The 12218-nt window shown below is 54.1% G+C and overlaps 4 protein-coding genes across 4 annotated transcripts; 1 reads left to right on the forward strand and 3 right to left on the reverse strand.

Moving 5' to 3' along the window:
- Window positions 1-2287: 2287 nt before the first annotated feature.
- BESB_002940 (putative CMP/dCMP deaminase, zinc-binding) lies at window positions 2288-2857 on the reverse strand (the record flags this gene model as incomplete). Its single annotated transcript, XM_029359049.1, has 1 exon — window positions 2288-2857. The coding sequence occupies one exon, from the start codon at window positions 2855-2857 to the stop codon at window positions 2288-2290; it is 570 nt and encodes a 189-aa protein (XP_029221962.1).
- A 126-nt stretch (window positions 2858-2983) lies between these two features.
- BESB_002950 (uncharacterized protein) lies at window positions 2984-4581 on the reverse strand (the record flags this gene model as incomplete). The annotated part of the gene is made up of 8 exons (XM_029359050.1): window positions 2984-3040; window positions 3148-3234; window positions 3397-3596; window positions 3693-3736; window positions 3857-3900; window positions 4042-4098; window positions 4356-4426; window positions 4518-4581. 8 exons carry the CDS (start codon window positions 4579-4581, stop codon window positions 2984-2986), a joined length of 624 nt encoding a protein of 207 aa, XP_029221963.1.
- Window positions 4582-5382: 801 nt separating this feature from the next.
- On the forward strand, window positions 5383-6180 carry BESB_002960 (putative membrane protein; the record flags this gene model as incomplete). Its single annotated transcript, XM_029359051.1, has 7 exons — window positions 5383-5436; window positions 5534-5627; window positions 5681-5709; window positions 5768-5827; window positions 5883-5945; window positions 6006-6068; window positions 6148-6180. 7 exons carry the CDS (start codon window positions 5383-5385, stop codon window positions 6178-6180), a joined length of 396 nt encoding a protein of 131 aa, XP_029221964.1.
- A 248-nt stretch (window positions 6181-6428) lies between these two features.
- On the reverse strand, window positions 6429-11922 carry BESB_002970 (uncharacterized protein; the record flags this gene model as incomplete). The annotated part of the gene is made up of 11 exons (XM_029359052.1): window positions 6429-6457; window positions 6680-6843; window positions 6981-7057; window positions 7260-8407; window positions 8731-8883; window positions 9067-9145; window positions 9407-9484; window positions 9851-9985; window positions 10334-10576; window positions 10892-10998; window positions 11178-11922. 11 exons carry the CDS (start codon window positions 11920-11922, stop codon window positions 6429-6431), a joined length of 2958 nt encoding a protein of 985 aa, XP_029221965.1.
- Window positions 11923-12218: the final 296 nt, after the last annotated feature.

The following is a 12218-nucleotide window of genomic DNA, read 5'->3' on the forward strand; positions in this document are numbered from 1 at the left end:
TTTTTGCCGAAAAATACGGAGCGAACGCCACCACCACAACCGTTTTCTAAAACAGAATGACGGAAGATATTGCACGGGTAACACTGTGCCAGAAGAACTGCTCTGTTGCGGTTTCTTGAAAGGGGGCTGGACCGTTGAACGCGAACAGACGCCCCCTTCACTACCGGCGATTTCACCGTTGACTCCGGTGCGCTCAGTGTGCTTCAGTTTCACCGTGAGAAACTCAACAACCCGAAGACGAACGCATATCCAGAGAGGAGAAAAAAAATGCGTGGCGCGAACAGATGACAGCAGAGCTCCGCACGCATGTCCACAAGGCAAAACAGAAAAACGTCACCCTGCCCCGAGTCCACTACCCCCGGACTCACCCGCGCAGCAGGAACAAGAACGAAAGGGAACGGTTGCAGATGGGAGATGCGCAAACCTCTCTACACACAGGCCTACCGCAATCATGAATACACACACGGAAACAGCTTCCAGACGCACCGAAGAATGGACGGGTGACGAAAAGCTGCTGCCCCAACTCTTACCAAGGAGGGCTGAAGGCTTTCCCGTCGGGATAACGCTTATTCAAAGCACCGGGACTACAGAAAGCAAAGAACGCATTGTTTTGAATGTGATGTTTACAGGAGCATCGCCCAGAAAAACAATGCCCAGCATGGATGAGGAAGCGCCATTCAAAAAGACAGCGAGAGTGGAAAGCACATGGTCGGTATGAGCGCTCTGAGGTGAATGCTCGCGCATATTGTCCCGATTTTTGATCTCACAGTAGCGCGCATGGCAAACTGCACAGAGACTGCGGATCTCCATCACAGACAGTGCATGAATCTATTTCATCTTTCTTGTTTCGCCGACATGGCGAAGAGCACTTCTTTGTTAAAACAGGGACATCTTTGACGCGAAAGGGTAGTTTGACACCTCGTATCCGGGGATCTGGTCAAGCCTGTACAAGTTGGGATGGCTCGAGGAAAACAAACCAACACCCGCAAAAAAGGCCGCTGATATTATGTCTATAACATCGAAAAAAACACCAACTCTATGCCTCGGCCCCTCAAGCTCACTAAGAGAGAAACAACATCTCAAATAAGCTTAACGGGGATCGGCATTGGGAACGTCGTCCTCACACCTGATATTGCATCGAGTACGGCAGCAGGTCTTGAGGTACTCCGTCTCTGCTCTCGTCTCAGTCAAGTACGGAAGCTGGCTGGCTGCATGGTGTTGGGAGAGGCTTCTGGGAGAGAGCGAGCGACAACGTCCCCCCCTCCCTCCACCAGCCTCCCGTGGTCCTCGAAATGAATGTCTATGCGCTGCCGGCAACTTCACGCATGCGCCGATGCAAAATGCTCTTCCTACAAAGCGTTGATGAAGGCATTTAGGAAGCTTTGCGTAGTCCTGCGGCAATTTTATCTCGACAACCAGTTTTACTGGCCTTATTAACAGACAGAAGACATCCACGTGGAAATTTCGGCTGCGTCACACGGGCCTGTCGGCCGCGCGCTCCGGCTCCCCTATTCTGCTTGGAGCGATCGTGGACGAAGTTTTTCTCACTTCGGCGTGTGGCCAGCAGTAACAGCGACATGAGCCGTTTTATCTTGTATACAGCGTCGACGAAATCCAATGGCCCGTTGTGGTTCTGTTTTACTCTGTACTGTAGCATTTTCCTCCATCAGAACTGCAGATACCTCTGCTCTGTTTGAGCCGGATGTTGCCCAGCATACATTCCCAGCAACTTGTGAAGCAGCTCATTTTCTACCAGCGAACAGAAAGCGATGCAATCTACCGCAAAGGTATACGGACGGGCTACTGTATTCGGTGTGTTTGGTTCGGCACGCAGCGAACGCAGACGAAAGTCGTGCGCCGAGTCACAGTTGCCGTATTCAGCCCGAGTTAGTAGTCAGTGCCACGTAGTAGCGGGGGTCCGTCCCTGTTCCCCCGCCTGTGGACTCTTGCTGTAGAATCCGTCAGCAGAAACACAAGCCCACTTTAGACGAGAACGATAGGAATGAAAGTGCCTCGTCACGACGCAGATGTGGAGGGGCCCTGTCTTGCAGCTCAGCTGCTTTCGTCGGAAGGCCCAAAGCTCATCATCACCGACTGAGTGACATAGATACTGTACTCAGTTTTCAATGCTAGATACGTGCTCGATACCTTGTCCACACAATGACAAGACGGGAATCACCGGCTTCGGAGCCGAGTTGAGGCTGAACTGCATTCAACCCTCAGCGGCCTTCCACGCCGGGTCAACAAGAGCGATGCCATTGCACCAGAGTTGTCAGGCAGTAATGTGTTAAAGGTGGCGGTGGCGTTTTTCGTCTGGAGCGTTTGGATTTCCTCGCGAGTAAAACGACCTGAGAAGAGCAACCGCCTCCTCTTTGAAAATGCCAGGATGGCATTCCAAGCCCGTCCACTGCGTAGAGAGCTTCTTATTGAGAGACAACACAGAACCGCATCCCCCAAATCTGTCATTCCCACAGCCATAGTAAACTCTTCTAATCCCCGCGCACTGCAGGGCGACGGCACACATAACACACGGTTCACACGTTACGAACAAGTCGAGATATGCGGTGTCAGCTTCTGGGCCGCTGTCCTCTCCATCCTGCTGAGAATGTGAAGCCATGTATGCATCCAGAGCTTCGAATTCACAATGCCTTGTCGCGTTCTTCGTCCTGTTTGTTGCGTTCCTGCCGGTGCTCACAACTTCCCGTGTCCTTGAGTCGACAAGCACGCACCCTACTGGGACCTCTCCCTCTTCCAGAGCAGCCTTTGCCTCGTTGATAGCAGCTGTCATGAAACGCCGTTGCTCAGCCTCAGTGTAGGGCACCACCGCGACTGGGTGTGGGCTTTGAACCGGCTTCATGATAGTGTTTTCTAGCTACAGTGACCGGCCCCGCCTGTACATTAGGATCGAAGACTAGCGGACGACACCAGCTCGACTGATTCTGCAAAAAAATCCAGTGGGTAGCGCGGTCCAGTACCACGTAGATCAGCTCTCTTTCACCTCCGCTTCGAGTCTATCAAAGGCGAATTCGCGCCCCGAAACCTGATCAAGAGCAACAAACGTTTCTCAGATTACCAGCTCAAAGTCTCATTCTGTGCAATCCTCGCAGACTGGTGCTAAACACAAACGGATTTGTGCACGACGCATACCTTCATGACTCCGTTTTTCACCGTAAGTGTCCAGCAAGCTGGTCGAGTGTCGGACAGACGCTTTCCCGTTTCGGCAGGACGCGTCACCTGCCAAAAAGTCGAGTGCACACGAAACTCACAGTTGGGGTACAGGAGACGCGACGACACCTTCGAGTAAAATGCCGGGCTCTTGTTCATTCATCCGCTTGATGAAGCAAAACCTCCTCTGTATACCAGCATAACCATATTTGTACATCAGCAGCATCTTACCTTTTCGAAAGTTCCTAGGATATGCCCCTGCACGATTTCCCGCGAGTCCACATCTGTGAGGTCCTCTAAAGACGGCGCCGCTCTTCCCCCTGCTGACGATAAAAATCTGATCTCCTCCTCCGCAAGGTTTATTCCGAGTGAGTCTTGCAGGTGCGGCTCTGACGGTTGGTCGACGTTTGCATCTTCAAAGTCATCATCGTCTGCACATTTCGTATAGGACAACGGTGATGCTGTCACTTGCCATAACGGCGGTTCCCCAGCCTCCACGAAGAGGTACTCTCCTACAAAACACTTACCGTGTTGATCTGGTAGGACTTCGCGCCGGCATGATTGGTCGGAGCTGAGCAAATTGATATATTTTTCATCGAGGGCAGAGAACATACCGGCAAGTCGCACCATTAGTTGCGGAAGAGTGTGCTACTAATGGATGACAGCTGCGTTGGAAGACCTCTGTCCTCACCGTCTAGCGCTCGATGTCAATCGACGTTGCTTGCGTGTTTCACCCTGTGGCGCACACGTGTGAGACGGCATATCTATCGTATGATACAAGAAGTCACCGCCTCTGTAGTCGTAGTACGCGACTGGGAAACCATCATCGTTAACGTTCCCCCTGGTGAAGCGGGCAATACCGAATCAAACACCTACCCGGGCAGAAAACGGCGAAGGATTTTCCAGTCGTAACTTTATACCTTCCTTCCATGCCTGCGACGCGACAAAAGACGAAAGGACTCACCAACTGTTACCGTCAGCTATAGGCAGTGCATCTACAGCTGGTGGTGGCGCGCGAACAAAAATTGCTGCTGTACTGTCACCAGCTAGTTTCGTGGAAAATCGTACACACGTATCCGACCCAGGCGCCTACGCACTGAGGCAGCTAACACAGAGCCGAAGCGGAAGCAAAGATGGCCAGTGTCTTCCGTACACTCGTTCTCTACGGTATGAGCATTTCGGTTGCTCACCACTACGAACGCTTCGGCAGTGTTCTTATCGATGATAGAGAAACCGCCGGCCTGTAATTCTTTAAAAACACCTGCAAGCATTGAGCGCATGCGACGGGGGCAACTTCGTGAAGTTTAAGGGCAATAAAGCACAAAAAAGACGCTAATTGTTTAAGCACTCACAGTCTACGACGCCGAAATAGACAGCCTCAACGGGCGAGGCAGGTGTAGCTTTAGACAAGCTCATGCTGCGAAGACGCCTGCCCCTTCCGTGGAATGCAGGAAACCGAACAGGACAGCATCTCTATCCCGCTGCCCCCCCTCTAAAGTTGAAACAAAGACAGAGAAAAGGTGGTACACGCAGAGGAAACGGGCTGTTTAGCAGGTTCTTGTAGGCAACGAGATCATGCACGCATGCGGATGTAAAGCGTTGAGCACACGGGTCTAGCACGACGGCATACGGCATGACCCAGCTCCCCGTCAGACACACATAATAAATTATCCCTGCCACCGTCTCTTACGCGCGCAGCGAATTCCAAAGAGATATTCATATGAAACGTTTCTGAGCACACGAAGAAGGTTTGAAGGTTTGCATTTTCCATCAGGTGCTAAGGAAGTCATTCGCCCGATTGCTCGCCAACCGCCGAGGGCATAGCAGCTGGAAAAATGTGACGCTGCTTCGAGGCAAAGTGATTCTGAACAACGCGCCTGACGCCTCCTGAGACGTTTTTTTTCGCGTTTACCTTTCTCTGATGAACGGTACAGATGACTGCAGGAATCTACAGCCGCGAAGAGCTCGCGGGCATGTTGAAGGACCACTGGCAAGCGCATGGAAGGTGTCTCTACAGATGTCAGAGCACTGCGGGATCTTGCCATTGTCTTTACAGGTTTACCACGGCCGCCAAATCGGTGACTGTGACAGCACATATATCCTAAAACAGATATTTGACGTGATAAAAACAGAGTTGCAGCACTATGGCAGACAGGGGCCGCCGACGTGCCGACGCGCCGCCCAGGTTGTCGCAGGAGACCTTTCAAAGTACGCAAGATGCGTTCTCTACGCTGTAGCGCCACATTCAATTGTCCTCCATCTCTAGATGCGGTGCGTTAACGAAGGCAAATCGCTAAGCCCACCTGCCTGTTCTCGAGAATATCCTAACATTTCATTCTCACACCATTTCTGACGGCACTAATTGCAGGCGATGGCTCTCACTGCTGTCTCAGGCACGGCGACTCTTGTATTTCTAACGGTCTTTCTGCTTAACGTAGACGCAGACTGTGACGTGCCTCTCAGTAAGAGACATGACAAGCCCACTGTACATTGCCGGCTGATCCACCTGCTGCAGAGTGGTGGCTCCTCGGTTGTACCTTCTTCGTACGTCACCAATGGTGTTTTCTGAGAGCATTCGAATGCATATCTCTACGCGGCGCAGAGCTTTCCGGCGACCTACATGACTGGCTTGATTAAGAAATACTATGGCTTCGAACCTACGGTCCGTGGTATTGAATACTTTCGCAGGCTTCTGCGAAGCAGCATTACACCTACAGATATGGGCTGAAATACTTATTCTCGTCCTCGGATTTATCTGGATGGGGATTGGCACAATTGAGGTACGTCCGCAAGACGGTCGTCCCGCATTACCGAGACACAATTTCGCACGGAACATACAGATAAACATGTCAGCGACATGCGAATCGACCGCTCCTTCAATGTGGTGGACCGTTTTCGTTTCAGTAAGAACTGAATTCTCTAACGATTTACCCACGTGCTGAAAAACATCCCACCTGCAGGTGACTCTGTTCTGGTCTGCAGCCGTGGGAGCCATCTTCTTTCTCTTTGCCGTAGTGCTGATACAAATGGTGTTTACGGGGGGGAAGTCTCCTGGGTTAGTTTAGCCTCAGGATCTTAAGGTAATCTCTGCGCGGTGTTGACATGAAAGGCCATCCGACCCACAGTGTCCCGTACGTCCCTCTGGCACTATTCCGGCCATGGCGGTCACGTGTCCTCTTCCGAAATCGAAGTGTACCTCGTTAACTGCGCACCCGTCAATCTCAAGCATCGCTGATGACCGAACCTGTGATCCCGCTGGGCGCTTAGCGTAGGGGAAGATCAACCAACTGTCCTAAAAAAGAACATGAACCGATACCACAGCTAACTGTCCTGGAAAAAAAATGAGCCGACACCAGTGGCCGTTCTACTGTGAAATAAAAAACTAGTGACCTGGTACAAGCAACTCGTAGAAATGGGGTTCTCGATGGCTACACTGTAACTCAGCAATTCATCAAAAATAATGTAAGACATGGGAGTAACACATCGCACACCTTGTAGGTGTCCGGTCACCTACCATCGATGGCGACGCATCGCCTTGGGGAGAAGATCAGAAGAGCGCGTCTATCAAACAGAACCGTCCCCCTGCACTTTCGGATTGCCACCGCCGCCGCCTCGAATGATGCGAATCTCAGGACGAACAGGCCATCGTTCTGCGCATTGAGACGATCTGTAAGGAACCTGGAGGAAAACGTCCGCCCACATCAGGCGTGCTTATTGCGGCTTGTAGCACGGCCGTCCAGATTCTGTGCGGCCTCAGAGATTGAGAGGGGCGAATGTTGCAGCCGGAGCCTGCAGCCCGCCGAATATTGCCTCACTTTTGTAGCACAACATTCGCCATATCCTGGTCATGCCGAAGGACGGGTAAGACGTCGCTGACATCCGATGATTTTTCCTGAAACAAGCGGGCATATACGAGAGATGGCGCAACACGCGATGACCGGTGCTTGAAAACGTGACCAGAGCTGGCAACGAGTCTGGGTACTACACTTTACCCTACACCAGGTTGCTCTGCAGAGCGTCATCGCCGTTTGAGCAGAGCTCCCTAGTTCCCGAGCATGCAGTCACCCGAGCTGATCCACGGTCGAGCAGCTTACTTCGAGGCAGTCTGACTTTTCTTCAGGAAAAAACGTCTCCTCGTTCAAGTCACCAGTCCGGCTTACGGTGACCGAAAAAAGGGATACGGAGTCGGAAGGTTCTGACGGCAAGAAACCGCTCTGCGCCGAAGATGCATCATATTGTAATTGGTCGGCCAGCAGCTTAGGGTGAGGGACCGTCTCGTCAGCAAGGGCTGAAAGGGGTTGTGCTGACGGTGTGCCCCCGCCCCCCGACGCACTGGCGTGAGAAACGCGCGGCTCATTCCCGTCTGCTACAAATGGAGGAAAAGCGGCTTCATGCTCTAGAGAAGAGCAGAGGTCAAGCGCCTTCCAGGATGCAGCGCCCTGAGGGGGCTCGCCCGTGCGCTGGCCTGACACATGCGAGGAGCACGATACGTCAGCTTGTCGCTCTGAACCTGCCCACACATCCCTGGGACGGCAGTCGCCTTGCGGCAACAATCCTGGAGCAGCGTCGTCTGCGCCACCAAGAGACTTCATGGTGGGGGCTTGATCTTGTCGCAATACCGGCGACGAGTCGATGTCCCGTGATCCTGGACCCGCCTGCGGCGCGCTCCCCGAGGGTTTCACTCGAACGCCAGCGCTGCCAACACAAAAGTGTTCCGAAGGCATGTCAATGTGCGCGATATTAGGGTCGTGCACCTGCTCAAAGCTGGCGACGCTGAGCCTCTGGGGCTCAAACGCGGGACGGGGCTCTGTGGAGTGCCGGGTTTGACCTTCTGCGTGCAACATGGCCGCCTCAGCAAGACCGTAACCGGCCGACTCATAGCTTGGAAGTTGGATATCATTCGTCGCATTTCTTGCTAAACGGGCCATTGGTGACTCATCGAGGAAGGCAGGCGGCGCGAGGCAATCATCAACACACGTCGCTTCCTGACCTGAAAGAGACGGCTGCAATGACGCACCGCTGCCGATTGGGCACTCATCATGCGCAGCGTCACGTCGGGCGTCAGAAACGCCCTCTGGTAACGAGACGAAATATGGGCGCGGGCAATCTGAGCGGGCTTCCACAATCAGGTCCTTGTAACCGTAGACATGTGGGTTCGTCATTTCGATTCTGCAAACGCTGGCCGGAACCGACGATGCGGAGCGGTCACACGCCAGTGCATACGCGAGTATGCGTGCAATCTCTGCAAGCAAGCAGTGCGCAACAGGTTGACCCGCCAATGTCTACAAAAAAGAGAAATCAGTGAAGTGAGGCCACATGAGTTCCAGGCATGTTGGTAGGATCATACAGGGCGATGCTAAACTGGACAAAAAGCCACCTAGGAGAGCGAGTTTCACACGCAACCGCATTGGTACCTGTCGCCGTGCTGTGATCTCCGAAACACCATTTTGGCTGATGACGCATTGTCTTCCACACAGGCATATCGAGGTCTCACAGCACGGAATAGGCTTGGAACCAGAGCGGTACTCCCTGCCCGCATACGGAAACCACCTGAGGCCGGCGTACCATCAGCAGCGAGCCCAAAGGGCAGGTTGCTGGCTACAAGTGTTTTCTTGTCAGCCGCATCTTCCACGTAGAGAAGCCGGTCAATGCAAGGGACGCCGAAGATGCGCAGGAAGGTGCTGCAAGCGCGACGTTTTGCCTCAGCGGTGTCGAACTCTGATCGAGCGCCAAAAACATTCATGCAGCAGTCGCCTAGAACCGTAAACTCCACTGAGGAACTGAACACGAGAGAGATCAGCGTTGCGCAAGGGACACAAAATATCGATGTTTCCTACCCGTCTACGCTGGGTTCAAAGTCGCGTGTGGCTCCTGCCCCCCGCCGTAATCTTCCTGACGCACCTGCGATCGCAAAGATCGGTGAAAACCGGCCGCGCAGTTTGTCCGCCGACGCCTTTGCACCGCGTTTTTGTAGAGACAACTGAATAACACAGACGGAAGCACATTATCCGCAGGCAGGTACACAAACAATGAGAACTGTACAGTTCGGGTGTTATGAGACCAGATGTCTTTTAAGCGAATACGGCAAAAGAGCGTTCCCACTTTGAAGATTCGATGGACGGCTGCAGCCTCGGAACGTGCAAACTCCAACACGTGTAGAAACACAATGATCGCATCATAGTCGTCACGTAGCTCATAAGCTGAACAAGTTCATCACGCGAACGTGCATTCCTCTGGTTACCTCATCCCGTTCATCCACCGTCCTCAGTCGGTCATCAAAGATCTCGAGGTTGACGATTTTGCCGCACCCCATGAACGCCTGAATGCACACAGCCACACACAGACACGCAGATATAAACTGCAAGACGCATAGTAGACTCGTCGACGCATACAGGAGCCCAGAGAGTCAGTTCTGGCTTATCGTAAGCCCTGTAATAGCGCATTGCACGACAAGTCAAGTTGACCAGACACGAGCCACGCTGAGGGCCTAAATGCGATTATGAGAAGATCGCGTGTGCCACAAAAACTAACGTTGTAGCCAACCGTGAGATTGCTCCGCTACGGAAATTAATCTACAAGGTAGACAGCGAACTGCATGAAAAAGAAAACTTGCATCGGAGACTTCATACGCGTTACCGAAAACATTAGAGTAATCGTCAGGCTTTCCTACCGAAGCGCCCCTCACCTCTTTGATAGCTTTCCGTATTTGCTTTCGCGGTCCGTGAGGAATATTCGAAATAAAGACGAGACGGTCTGTTGTGCTTCCCGCGGCCGGTATCGAGGGGTCTTCAATGTGTACTAGGAACTCGCCAACGCGTTTCTGCGGTGGAACCCATATGAAAAATGCAGACTCCGCGAAAGTCCACAAGTCTTGTCTAGCCAAGAGAAGCCTCCGGAGACGCCGCCGTGTCGGCGCCTTCCTGGGACGCTGAGCTCGTGAACTCTCGGAATGTGCCGCAGCAACGCAACTTCACAACAGCGGGCCGCGGAGCAAGACGACTGCTGGCGCCCCTCGACCCCTCAATCCTAAACGACCCGATCCGCACCTGTAGCGTTTCTGTCACAAGCGGCTGAGAATGGACACTTCACGCTATCACGCGACTGGTCTACAAAACGTCAGCATGGGAACTGCACGGTGGAAGACGCGAGACACCGGTGAGTCTCTTACGTCCTGCATTCGCGTCGGAGCCGGTGGCCTCCGAGCCACTTGGCGGACGAGCCCGTCGGCCGTGGCAGCCACACCGACGTCTCCTACGTCGCACAGGGCTTCGTACGCCTCAGCCGTCTGGTGAGCGCTGGCTGCCTTCTTCGACGTCTGCGCCTTCGAGCTGGACGCCTTCGTCAAAAAACGAGCAGCGGATGTGTAGTCAGACAACCGCGACTGCGGCACGCTCTCATGGAAGTCGTCAGCCTGAACAGACAGTACACCCCAGCCACCCATCCGATTTCGATCTCGAATTCCTCGGCCCACGCATCACACTCAAGAGGATATCGCTGTGCTAACGTGCGCCGCGCACTGTCAGCAGAGAACGCCGCATGCATCGACCGCCACCGCGGGCTCCAGTCACGCACGACGCTGAAACGCAGTGGCCTTACAAAGCTGAGCATCTCTGAATAACCAGGCACATGGAAGGTGCGGCACAAACTTCAACACTGCTCTCGATCGACGGTTCACTTGTCCACAACGAGGCGTAGACGGCGATCACTCCATCGCGTGTTTGCTTACGAGGCAGTGGCGAGCGCGTGCCAACTTTGCCAAGCGATGAAACTGGTCGGGATCCACAACGTCGATGCAGCGAGCCAAGTGTTCAGCGATGGAGTCTTGGTACTTGCCTGCGTTAGTATATACAGCACACGAGACATTCCGCACAGCTTTTCCTGCTGGAGGCGACGCACTTTAGTTGCGAAATACGTGTGCACGGTGACTAGTGATTTGCTGCATCGGAAGCGCACGGAACGTAACGCTCCAGACACGAGATGTTGGGAGGAAGGCCCCCGCGAGTGACACGCACCTGGAAGGATTCTCTTGATTGCCCGGATAGCGGCGTCCCTGCTGTTAGGCTTCTGCCGCTTCAGATTTTTATACTCCACAAGCCTGATGGCCACTCGGCGAAGCTGAGACTCATCCAACACTTCAGCGCATGCACGGACAAACTGCGAAACGCTGTATCCGCACGTGCGTCTGTCATCCTCTTGAACGCCTGTCGACCGGCTGTCGGCGAGCGCGCCGCCCGCCGATGTCGTCGAAAAATGCCGTCCCTGCCTCAGCCCCCCGCGGATCCATGAGGATGTTATGTCTAGTCGCGTCGCGACCGCTGGCGCTTCACTGGCAACCGAAGAAGATCCTTTGCTAGTCAGCGGAGAGCTTCCCAGAGGAGACGTCAGAGGCCCGTGAGTGGGCGTCCGAACCAAGCGGAGGGAAGAGAAGCATTGCCGCGCAGCTATCTGATCTAGTCGAGGCGGAGCAGCCGAAAAGGCGCCCTCTTGTTGCCTCTCCTTTTCCGCGCGGTCCCGCCGGCAACCTGGCGTCGAGTGGGCATGATCGAAGGAGTCATTGCTGGTTGAGAGAGGACGTCCGAGTCGTCCCCCAAGGGAGGGAGAGAGGCGATGATCACAGCTCGCCGAGGGAGGACTCCACGTATCCTGAAGTCCGATGGCTGCGCGAGAGGCCGAGGAATGTCGCAGTCGGTTCGGCTGTGCAATCTGCCTGACCTGCAAGCAAGCCTCCCCAAGAATAACGCGCCTCAGATCCCACATTCTTGCATCCCCCACGCGGATGCAGTCGCCTGAGCGAGGGGTCCTACAAGCGCCAGGAGCGCGTCGGAGCCGTCGCCTGTGCGGCGAAAATGCGCAGCGCGACGTCTGTGGAGATCGGGGCTACCGTAGCGTTTGCCAGCATGGAACCCAGCGGTGTGCCCCCCGCCTCCCCCCCCTCCCCCCCTGTATGAGGCTAGGATTCCTCGTTCGTCGCTTTGATGCCGCGACAACCCAGTCCCAAACAGGCGCCAAACTCCGGGTGAGCGAGTTCTGTTGGAAGTAGGTCGGCGGAACAC

Source organism: Besnoitia besnoiti, chromosome I (genome assembly GCF_002563875.1).
Source record: "Besnoitia besnoiti strain Bb-Ger1 chromosome I, whole genome shotgun sequence".
Lineage (NCBI taxonomy): Eukaryota > Apicomplexa > Conoidasida > Eucoccidiorida > Sarcocystidae > Besnoitia > Besnoitia besnoiti.